The sequence below is a fragment of the Thalassophryne amazonica genome, chromosome 6 (genome assembly GCF_902500255.1).
Source record: "Thalassophryne amazonica chromosome 6, fThaAma1.1, whole genome shotgun sequence".
NCBI lineage: Eukaryota > Metazoa > Chordata > Actinopteri > Batrachoidiformes > Batrachoididae > Thalassophryne > Thalassophryne amazonica.
This window is the reverse complement of record NC_047108.1, coordinates 12,121,716-12,147,514: the sequence shown is the minus strand read 5'-3', so window position 1 is coordinate 12,147,514 and position 25,799 is coordinate 12,121,716. Positions and strand designations below refer to the sequence as shown.

Here is a 25,799-nt window from a genome sequence, read left to right as displayed (position 1 = left end):
TCGTGTTAATTTATCTGAAGTGCTTTTACTTTGATATTTCTTTCATGTTCTTTCTATTTAGCTTCACTTCCTGTTTCTGTCCTTAAAGGTTCAGGTGTCTCCACACATCCGTTTCATTATTTGCCTGCCTTCGTAACCACGGTTAGAGCTTTCCCCCATAGCCAGATTGTTTAGGTTTGTTCCTGTTTTCTTGCATTCTGGTTACGGTGTTTTCAACTTGCTGTTACAGATGTTTGCTGACATTACGGGGTTCTTGAATTTTTGTCTTTTATTCATTCAACTAGAATGATACATCTCTGTGTACTCAGCTATTGCTTGTATTTTGGATAGTCTGCATGCTACGCCCTCAGAAAGGCTGTTGCCTGGTGGACTGATCACCTGTGTTGCCTGACATCTGCCTGTGTGCATTAAGTCCTGTGGAGAATTAACCTGCTTCTACCTGCCCTCCATTGTGGTTCTCTGTACTCAATCTGTTACACAAACAAGTGGATGCAGGAAGTCACCAGATCTTCTTCTTAAAGACAAAGTTCTCAACAAGTGTTGCCCTCATTCCCTACGCGTTGCTTAACATCTTAGCCTGATGTTGCACCAACATCTGCTACTGTATTCACAGACTAACATTTTGGACCATGTTTCTGACAGAAGCACAAATCAACCACGTTCAGGCACCACTACGTTATCATCAAAGTATTTCATCACTTCACTCCAGGAAGTAATTCATTTAAAACAAACATTTAATTTTTGTTGGTTTTGGAAAACATCATAACCTGTGATGAAAATACTTTTGGAGCGTGTCGGCCATCATACTGTTATTTTTGCCGTGCTAATCTTAGTACTGTATGTAAAGCGGAGGGATTACACCTCCACATTACTCAGGGGCATGTTGTGGGCATATCATGAATTCAACTCATCAGAGTGGCACAAACCAGTTGCCTGCAACACTTTTTAAGGTAAGTTGAAAACTGTTTGTTCTTGGACTCTGTCTGTGCACAATCAGAGTGAACTTTCTTTTTCTGTTAAGTTTGAAGTGTGTGTGATGTGTGTCTGTAATGTGTTTTGTATCAAATCGTGAGTTGTGACACATATTAATGACATATTATCAGGGGGATATAGTTTTGGTTTTAAACCACATTTAAAGTCCAGACTCTCTGTGAAAAACAAATGCCCCGTTCATGCACTCCCACAAGTTTTTCAATTAGTTTTTATTTTTCAGTACTATGGTTCTACGATGTGCCTCCCTGTGCACGCTGTGGCCCCGCTATGTCTTTCGTGTTCTTTAAATTGGACTGCAATGGACTTTATAGCTGGTTTTTGGGAGTCTTTGTGAACCGTCTCTTTTAGAAGCAACTGCACTGGCCACTTAGACACCACGCTGTCCAGAATGCAAATTAAATTAATTAAAAAAATTAAATTTACTCCAAAGGTTATCTGTAAAACAAGTGATTTTAAAGAGTGCAGTGAGCAGCGTGATGTGGTACCTTAAAGGGTGTGGCTGACTCTGGGTTCATCTGGACCATTGGGCCAATCAGAGCCACTCCAGCAAAATCGTTGGGTCTCTCACAGGCTGTGAGGATAGCAATAGCTCCACCCTGAGTGTGAGGGGAAAAAAAAAAAATCCTTTAAAAAAATGATATGGAATGATTTGAATTTCCACTTTGTCTTGTAGTCAGTTTTTGCAAGAGGAAAATACTAAAACACAAAACATTTTAAACACAGTCATTAAAAAGGTAAAGTGTATAATCTGCATGCATTTCTGTTGACCTTTTGACTCCCCCTGAGTGAGGAGTTGTACAGTCTGATGGTTTGAGGGACAAAGGAGTTTTTTCAGTCTCTTGGTCCTGCACTTGGGAAGGAGCAGTCTGTGGCTGAAGAGGCTCCTCTGGTTACTGATGACGGTGTGCAGAGGCTGACTGGCACCGTAACAGGTCACAGACACAACAAGGAGTAAACTGTCCGATGTTATTGATGTTAATCTACAGTGCAATGACATTTTATTTTTTATTATGATAGTGGGAGCCCCCCCTCCCCCCTCCCCAGACCCCAACATTTAAATGCAGACATGTGGGAGCAGGAGTCTAACCTGACCTAGAGCGGTACAGCGTGGCCTATTCAGAAACTCATCTTGGGGTATAAACCAACCTGGGGTATTTTATAGCCCAGGGTGTATTTGGGGCTGGTTCAGAGTGTATCTGGGTAATTCTCTAACAACCGTCACTGGAAAACCAGGTTGGATGTGTATATTTATAAAAACGGAAAAACTGCCAAAAATTAATTAATAAACTTGAAGCATTGTAGAATACTGACTACTATAAACTATTATAGACTACTTGACTCTTTAACTTGTTACAGAAGTATTTTTTCCCCTTTCTTCTTATTATTGTTGTTTATGCACCAATAACACCAGATCAAATTCCTTGTATGTGAGAACTTAATTGGCAACAAATTTGATTCTGATTCTGATAACATATAAAAGTGTTTTGAAAAGGGAAAGTATAAAACTTGATTCTGTGGGAGACAGCAAGGGGCCGTTCTTCTGGACATTCTAGAGTGGGAGGTTCACATGTGAGGAGCAGTGGGAAAACTCCTCAGAGGTCAAGATGGACATTAAACAATCCGTGTTTTGTTTGGATGGGTGTGAGTTTCCATCCTGCTCTTTTGTTGTCTTTGCGTCACACAAACTGGGCAAGAAAGCGGCAGGGCGGGGCCAACAACAGGCCACAAGAACCCGGGGCCCTCTGGGCACAAACTGCACCCCGGAGCTGCGGCGAGGCCACACTCCCGCTCTCAGACCCACGTTTGGACCCTGTCATGTAGGACCACATTAATTAACAACTAAGGTTGGAAAGCGCGGCGGTGGACAGCGGTGTGGTTTCTCTTTTTCTATGTGACAAGCACATACACGGATGTGAGCTGCAGCAGACAGGATGGAAATTCAGAGCACATACACACACGCGCGTTCCTGAAGACTAATTAGCTTCAACTTTGTTTATGCGAGCTGGAGTTTTTTTTTTTTAGTGGTTGGAATATTCATCAGGCTGAGGCCAACGGCAGGAAGACCTCTTGAAAAGAGACACTAATTAGGGAAAGACAAAACATTTTCCACCAGTAAATCGCAATTTCTAAAGACACAAGCGTGCACACTGACGTGCACACCCATTTAGAAGACAGAGAAGCATAAACGTGAAAAAGGAGAAGCGGGAGAGAGAGAGAGGAAGTTGTGACAAAGACAGCTTTTTAAGAAGCTGATTAACAGTCTGTCTCTCGCTCTCTGGATTTTGAAGAAGTGGATGAATGCAGGCGTTGTATTTTGTCAGCCGTCACTGGAAACAGGCGGATTTTAACAATCGCTGACGCTCGAGGTACTGACGTATATGATCAGCCCAGTCTCACGTTTTTTTTTTTTGTGCCCCTGTGACGAAATGAGTCAAATTTTCGTGACGGAGCTTTTTTTTAATTCACTATTACTAACAGGGGTGGTGGCCAAGTGGTTAATGTGCTTGGTTTCAGTTCAGAAGGTTCCGGGTTCAAATCCCACCCCTGCCACATTTCTCCATGTAATGTGGAGTTGCGTCAGGAAGGGCATCCGGCGTCAAACCTGTGCCAATTCAACATGCAGATCCACCTTGGATTTGCTGTGGCGACCCCGAGTGCAAACAAGGGAGCAGCCGAAGGGACTTACTTTACTTACTAACCCTACTCCCACCCCCAACCCTAAACTTAACCAAAACCACCCCGACCCCCCCCCCCTTCACTTTTAATTTCGTGCAGCATCACAGAATGAATGGCAATGAATTTGTGCTGCCGTGAAGAAAATGAGGCACCTTTCATCACAATATCACGAACCAACAGATTAATGTATATTTCGTGCTGCTGAAGCACGACTTGCCGTGAGACCAGATTGATATGATACATATGATATATTATAACTAGGGATGGGTATCGAGAACCAGTTCCTTTCGGGTATTGTTAAGAAATGATTCGATCCACCGACATCAATAAGCTTTGTGCTTAACGATTCTGTTATCGGTCCTTCAGAGTGGCCGTTATTTTTGGCGGGTGTTTGTCAGGAAAATGATCATTTCTCTACATTGATTACAGACCCTGCAGTGGGTTCTTTATCAACTTTTCTGCAGCGTGGGTTTGCTTTGAACCTTGAACCAATCGAAGCAGTGGTTCGCAGATTGAAGCAATGCTTCGATCAATTGCTTCGTTTATTTCTTTCTTTCGCTTAATTTTCCCCCGCTAAAACCCTAAAGAGCATACGTCTGTGAGTATTATTTACCTTTTCTATGTTAAACCGACCTGTTATGGTCTTCTGAAACAGTTGATAGATGTATTTTATAACTTAAAAACGGGAGCGATGCTAACGCGTTAGCATGTCTATGGCATTTTCAATGTTAAAAGTTAGCATTTAGCAGTTGCAGCCGTCGTCACGTTCGGGTGCATTTGTTTTCAAATTGTAATATTCCTTAAATTTATTTTTGCTTATTTATTAATAATCTAATGATTATTATATACAATTTTAGAGAAAGAGACAAAAAGAACCTGAATAGAAACACAACAGAAAATATAAAAGCAACTAACAATGAACATACATAAATAAATAAATGTTTCCTGTGAACACCTAGTGACTCTTACACCTCCATTTCATCCCTGTCTTATTTAAGTTTAATGACAGTTTATTTCGGTCAAACCATATTTTCAATGTGTTAATTTCTTCATTGATTTCCTCCAGAACTATCTGCCAAACTAGAAAACTGCTGCATCCTAGTAAGAGCAGAATACTACTGGAATGAATTTGAATAAGGAAAGTTGTATTTTTTTTCTCACCTAAATGGATACTCCAGTTTATTGTCTGAATAGTCCCAGATTGCATTTCAGGGTTTCTAGAATTCAAACATTTTCATGCAGGTGGTGTTGGGGGGTAATTTTGGGTTTCAGCTTTTTTTTGTTTTTCACCACTTTCATCCCTGAATATGAGTTGTGATTCACTTTTGTGCGGATTAAAGTTACTAACTGGGACTCCTGTCTCGTTGCGAGAAAGAAACGAGAATCATCCTCCGTTCTGTTCACACAGCTCCAAACGTTGCGCGGCTCTCTGACAAGTCAAGACAGAACGATAGAATCCAGTCTGAATTAATAACTTCAAAGCGAAACACCGTTTTGTTTATTTTTATTTATGTCCAGAGGTCAAGGATACAGTGACTAATTTCATATTTATTTACTTTAAGACTCAAGGAAATACATAGAAAACCTGTAAAGCCTACTTTTAGTACAAAATTCACGAGGTATCGATAAGGGAATCGATAAGGAATCGGATCGATAAGCAGAATCGATAATGGCATCGATATCGATAAAATCTTATCAATACCCATCCCTATTTATAACTGTACAGCAGAGTCAACACATTTACATATTACACGGAATAAACATCCCATACATACAACTGGAAACATGTCCAAAAATTTCAGTTAAACAACAAACACACAATGCCCTTATACACGTGCTTATATAATGCCCACTGCCCACTAAATGGGTATTTTATGAGCTATGACAAATTCTTAATGGGCAAAATGGCTTCGTAAAATCTGTTATATCCTTTAAAGACCTAATTAATGGTTATTAAATGGACTGACTACCCCATAAATGCACAATACACAACACAAATTGATCATTACAGACCTTATAAGGACTAAACATACGAGAAATGAACCAATATATAAGCCAATTTGATAATTTATGGACACTATACAGATAAGTAAATAACTGTAAATTCAATGAGGTAACCTGCTAATTATCCGTTGAATGGAATAAAGCACTAATTTATACAACCCCTGGCAAAAATTATGGAATCACCGGCCTCGGAGGATGTTCATTCAGTTGTTTAATTTTGTAGAAAAAAAGCAGATCACAGACATGACACAAAACTAAAGTCATTTCAAATGGCAACTTTCTGGCTTTAAGAAACACTATAAGAAATCAGGAAAAAACGATTGTGGCAGTCAGTAACGGTTACTTTTTTAGACCAAGCAGAGGGAAAAAAATATGGACTCACTCAATTCTGAGGAATAAATTATGGAATCATGACAAACAAAAGAATGCTCCAACACATCACTAGTATTTTGTTGCACCACCTCTGGCTTTTATAACAGCTTGCAGTCTCTGAGGCATGGACTTAATGAGTGACAAACAGTACTCTTCATCAATCTGGCTCCAACTTTCTCTGATTGCTGTTGCCAGATCAGCTTTGCAGGTTGGAGCCTTGTCATGGACCATTTTCTTCAACTTCCACCAAAAATTTTCAATTGGATTAAGATCCGGACTATTTGCAGGCCATGACATTGACCCTATGTGTCTTTTTGCAAGGAATGTTTTCACAGTTTTTGCTATATGGCAAGATGCATTATCATCTTGAAAAATGATTTCATCATCCCCAAACATCCTTTCAATTGATGGGATAAGAAAAGTGTCCAAAATATCAACGTAAACTTGTGCATTTATTGATGATGTAATGACAGCCATCTCCCCAGTGCCTTTACCTGACATGCAGCCCCATATCATCAATGACTGTGGAAATTTACATGTTCTCTTCAGGCAGTCATCTTTATAAATTTCATTGGAACGGCACCAAACAAAAGTTCCAGCATCATCACCTTGCCCAATGCAGATTCGAGATTCATCACTGAATATGACTTTCATCCAGTCATCCACAGTCCACGATTGCTTTTCCTTAGCCTTCCTTAGCCTTCCGTAACCTTGTTTTTTTCTGTTTAGGTGTTAATGATGGCTTTCGTTTAGCTTTTCTGGATGTAAATCCCATTTCCTTTAGGCGGTTTCTTACAGTTCGGTCACAGATGTTGACTCCAGTTTCCTCCCATTCGTTCCTCATTTGTTTTGTTGTGCATTTTCGATTTTTGAGACATATTGCTTTAAGTTTTCTGTCTTGACGCTTTGATGTCTTCCTTGGTCTACCAGTATGTTTGTCTTTAACAACCTTCTCATGTTGTTTGTATTTGGTCCAGAGTTTAGACACACCTGACTGTGAACAACCAACATCTTTTGCAACATTGCGTGATGATTTACCCTCTTTTAAGAGTTTGATAATCCTCTCCTTTGTTTCAATTGACATCTCTCGTGTTGGAGCCATGATTCATGTCAGTCCACTTGGTGCAACAGCTCTCCAAGGTGTGATCACTCCTTTTTAGATGCAGACTAACAAGCAGATCTGATTTGATGCAGACGTTAGTTTTGGGGATGAAAATTTACAGGGTGATTCCATAATTTATTCCTCAAAATTGAGTGATTCCATATTTTTTTCCCTCTGCTTGGTCTAAAAAAGTAACCGTTACTGACTACCACAATTTTTTTTCTTGATTTCTTATAGTGTTTCTTAAAGCCAGAAAGTTGCCATTTGAAATGACTTTAGTTTTGTGTCATGTCTGTGATCTGCTTTTTTTCTACAAAATTAAACAACTGAATGAACGTCCTCCGAGGCCGGTGATTCCATAATTTTTGCCAGGGGTTGTATAATTATATAGATTACATACCTAAATAATAGACATTTCAAGAGCTGATTTGATAGCATCAACTCATAAAAAGCTCATAAAATTCAGTTCTTGTTGTCCCACTTGCTCTGGGTGATCACAGCAGGTCCAGTGTGGATCCACATGTTGATGTGGTGCACGTGTTACACAGGATGTTCTTCCTCATGCAAATCCAGATATGCAAGGAGAATGTGGCACAGGTCGGGTTTGAACCCCAGACATTATGCTGAACAGCAAGATCACGAAATAAACAATAAATATAGATTTTACGAGTTAACTGGCAAATTACTTCCCAATATGTGAATTACAGAGGTAATTAATCAACATTATATTGACTAACTATTCCTTATATAAAAATGATATTTTATTGGCTAATTTGAACATTTATGGATATTATTAAAACAAAATACATAATAAATGGATGCTAAAAAGCTAATTATTGGACATTTTATTGACTAAGGAGCTAATTAATAGACAGTGCACTGGTCAAATACCTAAGTAGCCATTTCAAGAGCTAAATAGCTAATTAATAGACATTAAACAGACTTAAATACCCCAGAAATGGAAAATGTATGAGGATAATTAACGGAAATTCTATGGTGTAAATACACAATGAATGGACATTTTGTGAGTCAAATGGTTAACTAGCATGCTGCCTGTGGGGATCCACGGGCTCTACATTGGGTAGGGTTTATAAAGTAGGCAGCTGACATTTTTCTGGTAAGGGTGGTAATAAATTAAGCAAAGCTTGTATGAGTTGGAATGGTGTGTGAGTCCAGAATGTTTTTAGAACCTTAGACCTCAACAATGTTTACAAGAAGAACTCAACCCTTTTATTTCCTGTTAATTATGTATTTTTTTATGTTAATGGACTGTGTTAATGTATTTATAAATTGTTTAGGTTCTTGTTATCGTATACACTGTTATTATTTTATTTCTACTTCTATTTTGTCATTTGATTTTTGAATGGACCACAATGGAAATAAGTGTTTTCACTTTCTTGTGTCATCCATGTATTTACAATTATATTATGTACTTATATTGAACTTAAAATCACTCACCACACTCACCCTTTTAAAATAAAGATGCCTTATCACCCCCTGCTGGAATGACGTGAGTCCAGAAATTAGTTAGGAAGCACACACACACGCACAGCTGCTGTAAGCAGGTGGATTTAATTTGACAAAGACAGCGGCTGAAGACATTAAAACCACTAAACATTTCCCTCATGGTACCAACATGAAACTTACCTCACTCGTGGTAATAGCAACATGAGACTTATCTAAACTGACTAATCCAACTGAGCTACAAAAACACAATAAATCAATAACACTAACAACGCTGTTAAACTCACATGAACCACAATACGAGACCACAGTCTCGTATGCGGGCGGGCGTGCAAGTGTAAAATATGGCGCATATGATGTAATTTCTCTGCTTCCGGGGGACCAACCTTGGCATTTTCAACAGGTTTTTGGGCAAAATACATGCAAACAAAGTGAAAATGAAAAGAAAAGGTGACGATGTGGTGGGAAATTGGACATGTGTTGTGGTTTGTTTATGATCCAGAGCTCAAATGTGTGGAAGCAGTTTTTCAGGCGAGAGAACATAGCTAATCTGGTTAGCTGTGTAGGCTAACACTTACCGACACAACGTCTCCCACTCGCTCTGTCTTTTCTTCTCCACTAGAAACTGAAAAAAAAAAACTTCTCGCGATGGCTTTGGTGATTGCGGTGGAAAACAAAACAGTGCACCATTTATCCGTGTGAAGTTATGCTGTGTATAGATCCCCGTAAGTGGTTAAATCCTGCGATACCACGGAGGGTTCAAATGAGACTGTGGTCTCCTATAGCAACATTTAAATCCTCAAATCTCCTAACTCCCATGGTGCACTGCAGCACAGCATCCATTGTTTATTGGTTAGCTAAAATTACTAATTTCTTAAAAACATTCATCTTATCAACTTTCCATTTTCACATGGGTTCATCATTGATCAAAAATACATAAGCATGCCAAAGGCAAATGTCAGCTCTCCCTGCTTTGTGTGAGGAATTGAATCGCCATCAAATACATATCAAATCGCATTGAATCAGGAACAGGGGTGAATCGTATTGCATTGTATCCGTATGTATTGCTATATGTATTGCTATATGTATCGTATCGCTGGTAATGTATTGAGATGCGTATCTAATCATTGTCAGTGATGAGATTCACTTGCATAGTACACACACATACACACAGAGGCAACTTGGCTATTATACTACAGATTATTATTGGACATTATCAATCAATCAATCAATTTTTTTATATAGCGCCAAATCACAACAAACAGTTGCCCCAAGGCGCTTTATATTGTAAGGCAAGGCCATACAATAATTATGTAAAACCCCAACGGTCAAAACGACCCCCTGTGAGCAAGCACTTGGATTTATGGATTAAAGAGATAATTAAGATATTATATTGACAAAATACCTCACAAATTGACAATGTCTGATCGGTACTGATCACTAATGTACATTATAATGGCTAAATATATATATATATATATATATATAATAAACGGGTCTTTTATGAGTTAAACTGCAAATTATAGGACACTACATGGAGTAAAGAGCAAATAAATGATACAGACAAAATACTTAATAAAAAGCCACTGCAAGGGGTTGACGGTTAATTAATAGATATTATAAAGATTAACACCTCATAAATGTATAAATGGACATATTGTTTTCTTGATTAATTCTGTATATTTTAATGGAAGACCATCTTGGGTAGAAAATAAAATAAAGAACACAAGTGAGCGAGTGACTGAACTACAACCAAATTGTAAAAAGTAAAGTGACAAGAAACAGGTTTTAGTGAGGTTGAATGAGTAATGCATGCAAAAAGGAGATGAGTGACTGAAAAGCTAAATAATAGAATGAAAGCCCCAAAACGGGGACAAACCATTACATAAACTCTGGCAGTGTGGAAGTAGGACATATAAGTCAATCTCAGCCAGATATGCTGAAGGAGGAAAGAGGAAGAAGCAGGACATGAAGGTATTTCTTTGGCCAAATTTACAATTCTTGAATTAATGTTAAAATCTGAGGGAAAAATTAATTCTGCCAAGCATGTGTTTGTAACTGTGCAGCTCAAACAGTTTCCTGTTTTGAACTCCTTCAGGGTTCCACATTCATCTCTCTGGAACAATAATCTTCATCTCATCTACCAGGAAGTGCAAATTAAGCCTCTTGTAGATGGGAAGAGGAAACATAAACAAGCAGGACACCACACCCAAAGTCAGTGGATTAACATGACCCCTCCACAGCATATGTTTACCAACCTTATCTTGGATGTTTGTTCGACATCAGGTTTTCATAGCAATCCAGATATGGCTGACTGTTCTCTGGGTTTGATGGACTCACTGGAAAGTCCAGGTCATTTTACCAAAAGCTTCAGTAATTCCCCTTTTAAGATACTTGTATATACAGTAATACCCATCAATGTTTGAAAAAGATTGATTTTAGATCAATGTATAATAGTAAGTCGCTTTAGCTTCTCCCTTGTTCCACTCAAGAGTTGCTACAGCAGATCTGCATGCTGATTTGGCGTATGTTTTACGGCAGACGCCCTTCCTGACACAACTCCGCATTACATGGTGAACAGGCAGAAGTGGCCTTGAAGCGGGAACCTTCTGTACTGGAAACAAGCGCACTAACCACTTGGCCCCCACCCCTGACCTGTTAGATTTAGATCAATGTTTAATAAACGTGTAAAATTAAATGTGCCATGCAGTGCAGCAGCGCTGCCCACTGGGAACTGCAAGGTAGTTAGCTGGTACATTGGTTGCCTTGTATTTTCAAATAAATCTTTATCGTATTAATAAAATCCCTGTCACTGAGATTCTGAAATCCATGTCACTAAAATTTCTAACTGCTGTGTTGATAAAATCCATAACTACTGCACAACGATCCAAATGAAAAAAAAAAATTCCTCCACCTTTGCTTTTCCACAACAACATTCTTTGTGTGGCAGCGTAAATCAAGATGAAAGTGTTTTCTGATCGGTGGGTCGGTTCTTTTTGATTTTCTGAGCGTTCACTGGTGCGTTTCACTGAGAATCCCAGAGTGACACGTGTTGCAGCCACTTGTGAGCACAGACAGACATTGGCATCACAGGACCATGTGTTCATGGTTCTAGGATTGGCTGTGACAGTTTTTCTTGAGGGAAAATGGAAACTACAGTTAAGAAGATGCAGGTTGAGGTGCTTGACGATGTCTCTGACATTCTGTTGTTGATTTATCAAAAGAAATATGATGAAACGTTGATCTGGAGACGCCGGTGCATCTATGGACCTCACAGCGTGGGGACCGTCTGTGTGCCGCTTCTATTTAAGATCTCTATGACTTTGATTTTGACTATTAATGTTGTGGTAACTACAATATTAACAGAGTAAATATTTCCAAAAGACTTCAAAAAAAAAAAAAAAAAAATGTACAGAGCTCCACTTTTTCTCTGAAACAGCACCGATGTTCATCTTACATTCTGCTTTTGATACACATCAAAAATCATTCTTGGCCTTCTGCTGAACAGTTCAAAAACATATAGTAGATCCAAACCCCTGAGATCTGAGACCAGATCAAAGTCTCTGCAGGGTGTTTATGATTGGAGCCACATGTACAGTAGGATCCACAGGTGGTTTTGCTGTGTTCCAGTTTTTACATCATATCAACGTGAAAGTCACACAGTGTCGAACAGGATGAAGACTCACAACACCGGGAAAGCCTGTAAAAACACAAACTGGTGGGATGGGATTTGGGATAGGTTTTTATAAATTTAGGGCTGAGTTTCATTTGTTTCCAAAGAAAAGAAAGAAAGAAACTGGAAGAGGATGAAAAATAAGTGGATTGTAGTTCAGATTTTTCTGTGTGTGGTTTGTAGTTTTTCCACACATACTATGTGAAATTTCTCCAGATGTTCCGGAATCCTCCAACATTCCAAAGACAGCAGGAAAACCAAAGAAAATGAGGAAAGAGAAAGGAAAAAAATGCAAGCAGAGGCAAATAAAAAAGAAAAAATAATGTGAGGAAGAAACAACTAAAAATGGAAATGGAACAAAAAGAAACTGATAAATTAATGAAGAAAAGTAAAATATTTGGGAAATGAGGAAATTTAATCCACAAATTAACAGACGAAAGGAGTGCATAAAGTGAAGCGCTGTGAATACTTTCTGGATGCACAGTAAAAAGGGACAAATGAAAATAAGGAAAGTGATACTGATGAAAAGCGTCAGAGGGGTGATGTGCACAGAAAGAATATGGTTTTCATGTTGTGTGGGCCGCTGAAGAGGAGGTACAGCTGGCCCACCACCACTAGAGGGCGCCCTGCCTGGAGTGCGGGCTCCAGGCACCGGAGGGCGCTGCCGCCTTACGGGAGCAGCCAGGATGACAGCTGTCACCCATCACTGGAGACAGCTGATCCCAATCAATAAGGAGGTATATCAGCAGGACGGCATCTCCACCTCATTTGCCGAGATATCACCTTACCAAAGAGGTAACAAACTCAGCCTACACATACGTGTGACTTTAATTGTGTTCTTGTGATTATCTGTAGGACAGCTGACTACCAGACAGCGTTTGGATAAGTACTCACCTTCCTACATTTCCTGATTGTTGTTGACGAGAGGTGGAGGTGGACTCTCCACCCTCCGTGTTGCTGGGTGCAGCCGCATCCACACCTGACTGTTTCTGTTTCCTGCCAGCAGTACCGGATCCGACGAGCGGAGGCAGTGGCCACCTGGGAATTCGGGACTTGGCGGCTCCAGTATTCCCGGGGTTCGGTGGCAGAGGAAATCGGGTTGGTTCCGGTTCGACTTGGACAGACGTCTCCTATCGTCGAGCCTGCCCACACGACACCGTTGTAATTAGACTCGATCTCCATATTGTAATCGGTTGTATTTGTTGTGCCTTTTTCACAACAGTAAAAACAGTGTTATTTGATTCCTCCATTGTCCGTTCATTTGCGCCCCCTGTTGTGGGTCCGTGTTCCTACACTTTCACAACAGGATATCTCGGCCAACGTCATGGATCCCGAGGGGCGTCAACCGGCTGGTGAACGGCCAATGGAAGAACAGGACGCGCAGGCGTCCGCAGGAGGGGTAATCGGTGAGTTGCAGCGGATCCTCACCGCTTTCACGACTCGGTTAGATTTAATGACCGAGCAGAACGTCCTCCTGAACCGCAGGGTGGAGGCTCTCGCCGCGCAGGTGGAAGCGCGCCCTCCGGGCGCCGCTGCGGCTCTCCCTCCCGTAGACCCTGTACGTAACATAGACGTTCCACTGGTTGTTCAACGACCCCTCCCACCTTCCCCGGAAGCATACATAAGCCCCCCAGAGCCGTACGGAGGCTGTGTGGAGACGTGCACGGATTTTCTTATGCAGTGCTCGCTCGTCTTCGCACAGCGTCCCGTCATGTACGCGACTGATGCTAGTAAAGTAGCTTATGTAATAAACCTGCTTCGCGGTAAGGCACGCGCTTGGGCTACAGCGCTCTGGGAGCAGAATTCACGGCTCCTTCTGACATATGATGGGTTTGTAAGGGAGCTCAGAACCGTGTTCGATCACCCTAATAGAGGCGAAACCGCTTCAACCGTGCTACTGTCAATGAGACAGGGGCGTCGGAGCGCAGCTGCCTATGCAGTCGACTTCCGCATTGCGGCTGCGAGGTCCGGCTGGAATAGCACTGCCCTCCGCGCCGCCTTTGTAAACGGACTGTCTTTGGTTCTTAAGGAGCACCTGGTGGCTAAGGACGAACCGCGGGATTTAGATGGGCTCATCGATCTTGTCATACGGTTAGACAACCGGTTAGAAGAACGTCGGCGGGAACGAGACGAAGGGCGTGGCCGGGCACGCGCCGTCCCTCTCCCTTCCGGTTCCGACCGCGCTCCGCCTTCCCCACGCTCCACGGCCCCTGCGCTCCGTGGGGCCACAGCTCCCCCTACTGACGAAGCTATGGACACGAGTAGGGCAACATTTAGGGCACCAGATGCACAGAGGAGACGGGCCCACGGAGCTTGTTTTGTTTGTGGTGCAATAGAGCACCATATGAGAGACTGCCCCGAGCGGTTAAACTCCAACGCCCGCCCCTAGAAACTGGGCTAGGGGTGGGCCGAGACATTCACGTGGGACACACCCACATTGCCATACGACTCCCAGTTACGATCCTTTATGAGGACTCAACCCTGAAGGCCCCAGCACTGGTGGACACGGGCTCTGAGGGGAATCTGCTGGACAGAAGATGGACCAGGGAGATAGGGCTCCCTCTGGTGGCGCTTACCTCGCCCGTACAGGTTCGGGCACTAGATGGCTCCCTACTCCCTCCGATCACGCATAAGACACCACCTGTAACTCTGGTGGTGTCAGGAAATCACCGGGAGGTGATCAAGTTTTTTGTGACTCAGGCCACCTCCCGTGTGGTTTTAGGATTTCCCTGGATGTTGAAGCACAATCCCCGGATTGATTGGCCGTCCGGGGTAGTGGTTCAGTGGAGCGAGACCTGCCATCGGGTGTGTCTAGGTTCCTCGGTTCCTCCCAGCTCCCAAGCTAAGGAGGAGGTCAGAGTCCCACCCAATCTGGGGACGGTGCCGGTGGAGTACCACGACCTTGTCGACGTGTTCAGCAAGGATCTGGCTCTCACACTTCCCCCCCACCGTCCGTATGATTGTGCCATTGATTTGGTTCCGGGCAGTGAGTTCCCGTCCAGTAGGCTGTACAACCTCTCACGGCCTGAGCGCGAATCAATGGAGACCTACATCCGGGACTCATTAGCTGCCGGGTTGATCCGGAATTCCACCTCCCCGATGGGTGCAGGTTTCTTTTTTGTGGGTAAAAAAGACGGCGGACTTCGTCCATGCATTGATTATAGGGGGCTGAACGAGATCACGGTTCGCAACCGATACCCGTTGCCCCTGTTGGATTCAGTGTTCACACCCCTGCATGGAGCCCAAATCTTCACCAAGCTCGATCTTAGAAATGCGTATCACCTGGTTCGGATCCGGAAGGGAGACGAGTGGAAGACGGCATTTAACACCCCCTTAGGTCACTTTGAGTACCTGGTCATGCCGTTCGGCCTCACAAACGCCCCCGCGACGTTCCAAGCATTAGTTAATGATGTCTTGCGGGATTTCCTGCACCGGTTCGTCTTCGTATATCTAGACGATATACTCATCTTTTCTCCGGATCCTGAGACTCATGTCCGGCATGTACGTCAGGTCCTGCAGCGGTTGTTGGAGAACCGGCTGTTTGTGAAGGGCGAGAAGTGTGAGTTCCACCGCACGTCTTTGTCCTTCCTGGGGTTCATCATCTCCTCCAACTCCGTCGCTCCTGATCCGGCCAAGGTTGCGGCGGTGAGAGACTGGCCCCAACCCACAAGCCGTAGGAAGTTGCAACAGTTCCTAGGCTTTGCTAATTTCTACAGGAGGTTCATTAAGGGCTACAGTCAGGTAGTTAGCCCCCTGACAGCCCTGACCTCACCAAAAGTCCCCTTCACCTGGTCGGATCGTTGCGATGCCGCGTTCAAGGAGTTGAAACGGCGCTTCTCGTCTGCACCTGTTCTGGTGCAGCCCGATCCTAGTCGCCAGTTAGTGGTTGAAGTGGACGCCTCGGACTCAGGGATAGGAGCCGTGCTGTCCCAGAGCGGGAAGACCGATAAGGTCCTTCACCCGTGTGCCTATTTTTCCCGCAGGTTGACCCCAGCCAAACGGAACTATGACGTCGGCAATCGAGAGCTCCTTGCGGTGAAAGAGGCTCTTGAGGAGTGGAGACATCTGTTGGAGGGAACGTCCGTGCCATTCACGGTTTTCACTGACCACCAGAACCTGGAGTATATCAGGACCGCCAAGCGGCTGAATCCCAGGCAAGCCCGCTGGTCACTGTTCTTCGGCCGTTTTGACTTCCGGATCACCTACCGTCCCGGGACCAAAAATCAAAGATCGGATGCTTTGTCCCGGGTACATGAAGATGAGGTCAAAACGGAGTCGTCGGATCCCCCGGATCCCATCATCCCGGAGTCCGCTATCGTGGCCGCCCTCACCTGGGACGTGGAGAAGACCGTCCGGGAGGCCCTGACACGAGACCCGGACCCCGGAACCGGACCGAAGAACAAACTCTACGTCCCACCAGAAGCCAGGGCTGCAGTTCTGGACTTCTGTCACGGTTCTAAGCTCTCCTGTCATCCTGGGGTGCGAAGAACTGTGGCAGTCGTCCGGCAGCACTTCTGGTGGGCGTCCCTGGAGGCCGACGTCCGGGGTTACATCCAGGCCTGTACCACCTGCGCCAGGGGCAAGGCCGACCACCGCAAGACATCGGGATTGCTACAGCCGCTGCCCGTGCCTCATCGCCCCTGGTCTCACATCGGCCTGGATTTTGTCACGGGTCTCCCGCCGTCCCAGGGAAACACCGTCATCCTCAGGATAGTGGACCGATTCTCCAAGGCGGCCCACTTCGTGGCCCTCCCGAAGCTACCAACGGCCCAGGAGACAGCGGACCTCCTAGTCCACCACGTCGTCCGTCTGCATGGGATACCATCAGACATCGTCTCCGATCGCGGTCCCCAGTTCTCCTCGCATGTTTGGAGGAGCTTTTGCCGGGAACTGGGGGCCACGGTCAGTCTCTCGTCCTGGTATCACCCCCAGACCAACGGACAAGCAGAACGGGCCAACCAGGAGATGGAGCAAACCCTACGCTGTGTGACAGCCGCGCACCCGACGGCCTGGAGTACCCACCTGGCCTGGATCGAGTACGCCCACAACAGCCAAGTGTCATCAGCCACCGGCCTCTCCCCTTTCGAGGTGTGCTTGGGGTATCAACCCCCGTTGTTTCCGGTGGTTGAGGGGGAGGTCGGTGTGCCCTCGGTCCAGGCCCACCTACGGAAGTGCCGTCGGGTGTGGCGTGCCGCCCGTTCTACTTTGTTAAGGGCCCGGACGAGGGCGAAGAACCATGCAGACCGGCGGCGGGCCCCGGCTCCCACGTATCGTCCTGGGCAGGAAGTGTGGTTGTCCACCAAGGACATTCCCCTTCAAGTGGACTCCCCAAAACTGCAAGAACGATACATCGGCCCGTACAAGATACTCAAGGTCATCAATCCCGCCGCAGTGAGGCTCCAGCTTCCGGCCTCACTGCGGATTCATCCAGTATTCCACGTCTCCAGGATTAAACCCCATCACACCTCACCCCTCTGCACTCCGGGTCCGGTGCCACCTCCTGCCCGGATCATCGACGGAGAGCCGGCTTGGACCGTGCGCCGGCTCCTCGACGTCCGACGGATGGGCCGGGGTTTTCAGTATCTGGTGGACTGGGAGGGGTACGGCCCCGAAGAACGCTCCTGGGTGAAGAAGGGCTTCATCCTGGACCCGGCCCTCCTGGCCGACTTCTACCGTCGCCACCCTGACAAACCCGGTCGTGCGCCAGGAGGCGCCCGTTGAGGGGGGGGGTCCTGTTGTGTGGGCCGCTGAAGAGGAGGTACTGCTGGCCCACCACCACTAGAGGGCGCCCTGCCTGGAGTGCGGGCTCCAGGCACCGGAGGGCGCTGCCGCCTTACGGGAGCAGCCAGGATGACAGCTGTCACCCATCACTGGAGACAGCTGATCCCAATCAATAAGGAGGTATATCAGCAGGACGGCATCTCCACCTCATTTGCCGAGATATCACCTTACCAAAGAGGTAACAAACTCAGCCTACACATACGTGTGACTTTAATTGTGTTCTTGTGATTATCTGTAGGACAGCTGACTACCAGACAGCGTTTGGATAAGTACTCACCTTCCTACATTTCTTGATTGTTGTTGACGAGAGGTGGAGGTGGACTCTCCACCCTCCGTGTTGCTGGGTGCAGCCGCATCCACACCTGACTGTTTCTGTTTCCTGCCAGCAGTACCGGATCCGACGAGCGGAGGCAGTGGCCACCTGGGAATTCGGGACTTGGCGGCTCCAGTATTCCCGGGGTTCGGTGGCAGAGGAAATCGGGTTGGTTCCGGTTCGACTTGGACAGACGTCTCCTATCGTCGAGCCTGCCCACACGACACCGTTGTAATTAGACTCGATCTCCATATTGTAATCGGTTGTATTTGTTGTGCCTTTTTCACAACAGTAAAAACAGTGTTATTTGATTCCTCCATTGTCCGTTCATTTGCGCCCCCTGTTGTGGGTCCGTGTTCCTACACTTTCACAACATTTCAGACAGAAGTGACATCATTTCATGACACTTCATCACTCACACTCATCGTCAACCGCTTATCCGGGATCGGGTCGCGGGGGTAACATTCTCCAGCAGGGGACCCCAAATTTACCTTTCCCGGGCCACATTAACCACCTCAGAATAGGGGATCCTGAGGCGTTCCCAGGCCAGTGTGGAGATATAATCTCTCCACCTAGTCCTGGGTCTTCCCCGGAGTCTCCTCCTAGCCAGACATGCCTGGAACACCTCCCTAGGGAGGCGCCCGAACCACCTCAGCTGGTGATGAAAAGAAATGAATGTTGATGAGAAAACACTGACATGATAAAAGGAGCTGACCAGTGATCAAAAGAGATGAACAGTGATGAATGTTGATGAAAAAAGATAAATGTAACGAAAGGAGATGAATGATGAAAAGAGATGAATGTTGATGAGAAAAGTTTAACGTGATGAAAGGAAATGAACTGTGATGAAAAGAGATGAACAATGATCAAAAAGATGAACAGTGACAAACAGCGAAGAAAGGAGATAAAAGGAGACAGAGATGAAAGGAGATGAACAGTGATGAAATGAGACAAGTAAAATGAGATGAACATTGATGAAATCAGATGAGCATGAGAAAACAAGATAAACTAATCAAGAGACATGAAAGGAGATGAACGGTGATGTAAAGAGATGAATAGTGATGAAATGAGATGAACACGGCAAAAAGAGATGAACGGTGATGAAAGATGAACATGATAAAACAGAAGAAAGGTGATGAAAGGAGATGAACTGCAATGAAATGAGTTGAAAGGAGAATGGTGATCAAAAGAGATGAATGGTGATGCAATAAGACAAGAGCAAATGAATGGCAATGATAGGACATGAAAGGAAATGAACAGTGATAAAAGGAGATAAATGGTGATAAGAGGAGATAAAAAGAGATGAACGTGACGAAAACAGAAGAACAGTGATGAAAGGAGATGAAGGGTGATCAAAACACATGAATGTGATGAAAAGAGATAAAAGCAGATGAACAGTGATGAAAGGAGATGAATGGCAATAAGAGGAGATAAAAAGATGAATGGTGATGAAAGGAGATGAACAGTGATGACAGGAGATGATCGTGAAGAAAACAGAAGAATGGTGATGAAAGGAGATGAAGGGTGATCAAAAGAGATGAACATGATAAATGTTTTTTCTCTGTCCAAGGTACGAACGATGAATGGATCCAAACTGAAGGGTCCGGACGGACTGTGAGGTGGAAGACCTGAGGCGGGTGCTGCATGCTGCAGTCTTCATGTAGGGGGTCTACTGACAGCGTGAGCGTCCTCTGCCTGTGGTGCTGACGCCTGTGTGTTTACAATCATGAGTGAACATGAAGGTCGACTACGGAAGTTGCAAAATTACTATGCTTGAAGGCTGGATCTGAAGACCCAATCCACACCCCCGACCAACTGGTGCTGTCCTGTACGTCTGCGTGGACTTAATAACTCTCAATAAAATTTGATCTTCCTCTGTATTGTTAAAAATGTTTATTCGTATGACCTAAGCAGTGGGTCACCCCTTTGAGTCTGGTCTGCTTGAGGTTTCTTCCGCAAATCATCAGAGGGAGTTTTTCCTTACCACTGTCACCTGTGTGCTTGCTCTAGGGGTTGGTAAGGTTAGACCTTACTTGTGTGAAGCGCCTTGAGGCAATTTTGCTGTGATCTGGTGCTATATAAATGAAATGGTGATGAAAAGAGATAAAAGGAGATAAACAATGATGACAGGACATAAAAGGAGATGAATGGTGATAAAAGGAGATGAGTGGTGATCACAAGAGAAGAATGTGATGAAAGGAAACAAAAGGAGATGAACAGTGTTGAAAGAAGATGAAAAGAGATGAACAGTGATGAAAGGAGATAAGAGGAGAGAAAAAGCATTTAATGGATTAATGGCAATTAGATGTTCCTGAATAAAGAAAGTATTGAAATAAAGCACAGATCTTAAATACAGCAGAAAATAAAACAATGTTTGGCTACAAAACCAGTAAGACAGCAGTCACAATTTATTTGAATGTAATTCACCAGAATCTGTGGATTTTCCAAACAAGCACAGATAATTGAACTGAATATCCAATCACAGGCTGTTGTCATGTTGTTGTCCTCTGAGGTAAACGAGGTCAACAGCGACCGTGTCGTGCACTCCAATTTGAATCAATTCTTTTCTACAAAAGCATAAGCATTTCCAAAAACAGAACATCATTTACAGACATTTGCAGCAAATTTGAGCTGCAGACCTGCAACAAACTGTAATCACTGCTAAAATCATCTCTGCACATACATATATTATATTTCTAAAGCAGGTTTTGTCAGCGTTTAAGCTGGAATTAAAAATTAATCATGTTCCATTCAGTGCATGTCATTTTATTTTTTTCCTGGTGGCTCAAAGACTTTTGTGTTTGCAGCTTTTTCTTTAACAAAAAAAAAAAAAAAAATCAAACAAGCAGACGTCTTTTTTTCCACAAAGCATTTCACATCTGCTGTAAAAGGCTTTATACAGTTTAATAGCACTGAAGCGCCGCTGAGCCGCTCCACAATGAGGTATGTCATGTTGAGACATTACTCAAATTAATTTGCTTCTTTTCTCTGTGTTCTCTGTGTGAAACCGGTTTTCCAGCTGTTTTCTAAAAGACTCAAAACTGCACATTTGCGGTGCTCGGTCTGAAATACTCCAGTGACTATGTCCTCATCAAAACATCCATTTTTGTTTAGAAATAAATAAAACAAATAAATACGAGGTCTGTTAGAAAAGTATCCAATCTTTTTATTTTTTGCAAAAACTATATGGATTTGAATCACGTGTGATTGCATCAGCCAAGCTTGAACTTTTGTGCGCATGCGTGAGTTTTTTCACGCCTGTCGGTTGCATCATTCGCCTGTGAGCAGGCTTTGAGTGAGCACTTGTCCACCCCCTTCATCGGATTTTCATTGTGAGGAAAATGTCTGAACGGCTGGAGCTTTGCTGCATCAAATTTTTCCAGAAACTGTGAGAGACAGCCAGGTGGACACCATTCGGAAAATTCAGATGGCTTTCGGTGAAGATCTTATGGGCATCACACAGATTAAGGAGCATTACAACCGGTTTAAAGACGGCTCACAGCGGCTGAGGGCGCGCTGTGCTTCGAGCGGCCATCGACAGGCTGAAATGACCAGATCATTTCCAAACTGAACGCTGTGTTGATCCGGGATGTCATCTGACTACCAGAGAAATGGCAGAAAAGGTGGACATCAGCACTTTTCCGGCACATTCACCTGTTAAAGGAGATTTTGTCAGGAAAACAGGAGCGGAGGAATTCGCCACGGAGCCGCTAATGGCGCGGAACGAAAGCACCTCCGTGTTGGTCTCACAGGACATGTGACATGCTCAGCTCTTCGACAATTTCTCGGATACTCACTCGACTGAAAAGCCACCCAAAGCCGTCTGAATCTTCCGAATGGTGGAAGAGCTGGGCATGTCCCGTGAGACTTCCAACACGGAGGTGCTTTTTGTTCTGCGCCATTATGCGGCTCCGTCCTGACGCGCGAATTCCGCCTCACGTCTTTCATTACAAAATCTCCTGTAACAGTGTAATGTGCAGAAAAAGTGCTATGTCCACCTCTCTTGCCATTTCTCTGGTAGTCAGATGACGTCCCGGATCAACACAGCCTTCACTTTGGAAATGATCTGGTCGTTTCAGCCTGTCGATCGCCGGTCGAAGCACGGCGGGCCCTCAGCCGCTGTGAGCCGTCCTTAATCCGGTTGTAATGCTCCTTAATCTGTGTGATGCCCATAAGATCTTCACCGAAAGCCATCTGAATTTTCCGAATGGTTTCCACCTGGCTGTCTCTCACAGTTTCTGGAAAAATTTTGATGCAGCAAAGTGGCAGTCGCTCAGCCATTTTCCTGACAATAAAAATCCGCCGAGGGAGCTGGACCACTCCTCCACAAAGCATGCTCACAGGCGAATGACGCAACCAACAGGCGTGAAAAAACTCACGCATGCGCACGAAGGTTCAAGCTTGGCTGATGCAAGCACACATGATTCAAATCCATATGGTTTTTGCAAAAAATAAAAAGGTCGAATACTTTTCTAACAGACCTTGTATGTACAACCAGAAAAAAACAAACAAAATTGTGTGGTTTACAACTGCGGTGCAGACAGTGGTGCATCTCCAGATGTGGAAGAAGAACTGAGCACAGGTGAACTTAAGCCAGCCTCCGCCTTTTGAGAAACAACCATTCTAAGCACGTGCACCATCGCACTGCTTATTAATGTTCCTTCTTCAATATGAAACTAGAAAAAGAGTTAAAGCACAACTTGGTATTTCAAGATGGAGTGTGAATCTCTATTAGAGGTGGGCGATACTGGGAATTTTGGTATTGATTCGATACCAAGTAAATACAGGCCCAGCATCACCGATATCGATACCGATACTTTTTCATATTTAAGCTTCATAAATCCAAAGGATCTAAAAGACCGAGGATAGAATTTCGCCAAACGTACGTGACAGCAAAATACTTTATTATCACAACATTTTTGTTTAAAAAAATATCATTCAACACAACTTAAAACAAAATCTCCTGAGGTAGAGGAGAGGACTAAGTGGGCGGGCCAGGCTGAGCCTACCTGCAAGACTGTTGGCTGGCGCCGCTGAGCCACATGACGGCGCAACAACAAAAGACCAGAGGGGGGAGGGTGCGCTGCTCCGTGTTGTGTGACACAGCGCAGACTAGACTTGTGTGACACAGCGCAGAGTAGACTTTGATGAATCTGCGTGTGCAGCAGTCAGTGCGTGCAGGAGAGAAAAAAGCTTGAGAATTGATCTTTTTACAAAAGGATCAGTCAATATCAATACCAGCGTTGGTATCGATATTATCGATATTAGGATCGATCCGCCCACTTCTAGTCTCTATGGGGGGTAAAGCTAAATATTTTTCTGTCTGTCACACATTAAAGTATTTCATTTTTGGTTTTATTATGTTTTTTTTTCTTGTTTCTGAAGCAGGAGACCTTGTGCAGACATGCTGATAGTTAATGTCAATTTGAGGCTAATCATGCAAAAAAGTGAAAAAGGTGCAAAAACTTGAGTTAGCTGGAAACTAATTAAATTCAGTTTTAATTCACTTCAAATCAAGATGCAAATTGAAACACTAGTCCTTTTAAGGTGCTACACATGAGCTAAGTTTAAAGCTTACTCATACTAAGTATGCTACCATGCTAGTACGGAGAGCCAGTTCAATGGCAGGCTAGTTAGCTAGCGAGTCAATTATCTGCATAATAACTTGCCAATTACATACAAGATGAAGGATTTGCACAAACCTATCTTATCTTCCCTTAGCAAAAAGAAGTTTATTCAAGTGTACTATGAGTATACTTATTTTTTACTGGTAAAATAATTACTTTTTGAGGAAGTATACTTGAAGGTGACTTTTTATAAACTATATTTATATACTTAAGAATAGTATAGTGAAGTATACTTGGCTTATACTGAAAAGTATAAACAAACGTCTAAGTACATTAATACTAAGACTTACACTTATACTTTAATACTAAAAGTTATACTTTAGTATACTTTTTACGTCTTTCTGCCACAAAGTACTAACACTTATTATGCACTTGGTTAAGCCATTGACTCAAGTAACTGAAAAGAAGTCATAAAAGTACAGATTTTTTTTCTATGTAGTTATTTATTTTTGGTTCCAAAGGTTCGCACTTTTCTTTTACCTTTTTTAATAAGGAAGGACTTTAGTTCTCAGTTGAAGACGCTATGTTTACATTTTTACAAATAAGGACTTGATCTTGGAGAGACCATCATATGTCTTTGTTTTTGAAATGTTTGAAAATATATCAAACTTGTTTTCAACATTCTGTCTTGTGATTTTTTAAATGCATCACACTCTTGTGTACATACAGTATGAGTAAATTTTAAGAATACTTTAAGGACTATATTTTCAGTATAGAAATAGTAAGCTACAAGTAATATGCCAAGCAAAATTAAAGTATAAAAAGTAAAATAGTGAAATAACCAATGTGTTTAACAGTATACTTTAAGTATACGATAATAAACTAAAAATAGGGACTCAAAGTACACAAGTAGTACAATGGCAGTATATCGAAAAGTGCACTTGTGGTATACTTTAAACATAGGAGAGGGATATATCAAGTACATTGAGAGTATATAGATGAGTGTACTTGTATACTTTAAAGTGTACTTTTGCAAACTTAAAACGAACTTTAAAATATACTTTTCTAAACTTGAAATGTTCCAATTTAGTCCAAAAAAGTATTAAATTTGTGTACTTTCTAGTATACTAACAGTACACGGTCTGTAGTACTTGCTATACTTATACTTATACTTATACTGAAGCATATTAATAAAATGAACTTAAAGTATACTACTTTTTGCTAAGGGTTAGAACTGATGGTAAACTATATCACACAGTTGCACAGCAGATTATGCCTCTGTAGGGCAGAATTACATATAAATGTGGTTAGCTAACGTGATAGCTACCCTCTGTCTCACGCTGCTCAGAGTACCGCTCTCACTGGACCGACATCTCTGCTATTTTGGAACTGTGGTATAGCTCGTGCCCAGTGATTCAACTCGCCACATTCTGAATTTAACACAAAGTTAACACCAAAGTCTTTCATCGCTGACTGTAAATGGTAATCAAACCATTCCAATCGTATCTTTCTGAACTCTTCCACATCAAACTCCATTGTGTCAATGTTTACAATGTGCTTGAACAATAACAGGTGAAGTTGCTCATAAACTTTAAGTTTCTTAATTGTTTATTACGGTCACTCTTAAAACTTCAGTTATCTTTATAATTTTATTACTGGTAAATTTTAGAATTGATTTAGATGGCATATACTCATTATCTCACAGGAATATATCACAATTAACTGGGAACTACTTTTTGCGCAGGAATTCATCAAGCACGTCAGCCACGGGCGCATACTAACACAGAATACCCAGAAACTGGACAGTTGTTCGTTCCCGTTTAGCTTGCCATAAGCTAAGCTAGTGGCACTCGT

At 43.3% G+C, this 25,799-nt stretch overlaps 1 protein-coding gene across 3 annotated transcripts in view; it reads right to left on the bottom strand.

The window, feature by feature from the left end:
- mgll (monoglyceride lipase) overlaps nt 1-25,799 on the bottom strand; it is a 106,812-nt gene that overhangs the window by 13,876 nt on the left and 67,137 nt on the right. For all 3 annotated transcript variants that reach the window (XM_034171760.1, XM_034171759.1, XM_034171758.1), the window contains one exon: nt 1,479-1,589. In XM_034171760.1, coding sequence (XP_034027651.1) covers nt 1,479-1,589 — 111 coding nt within the window. The remainder of the gene's footprint in view (nt 1-1,478; nt 1,590-25,799) is intronic.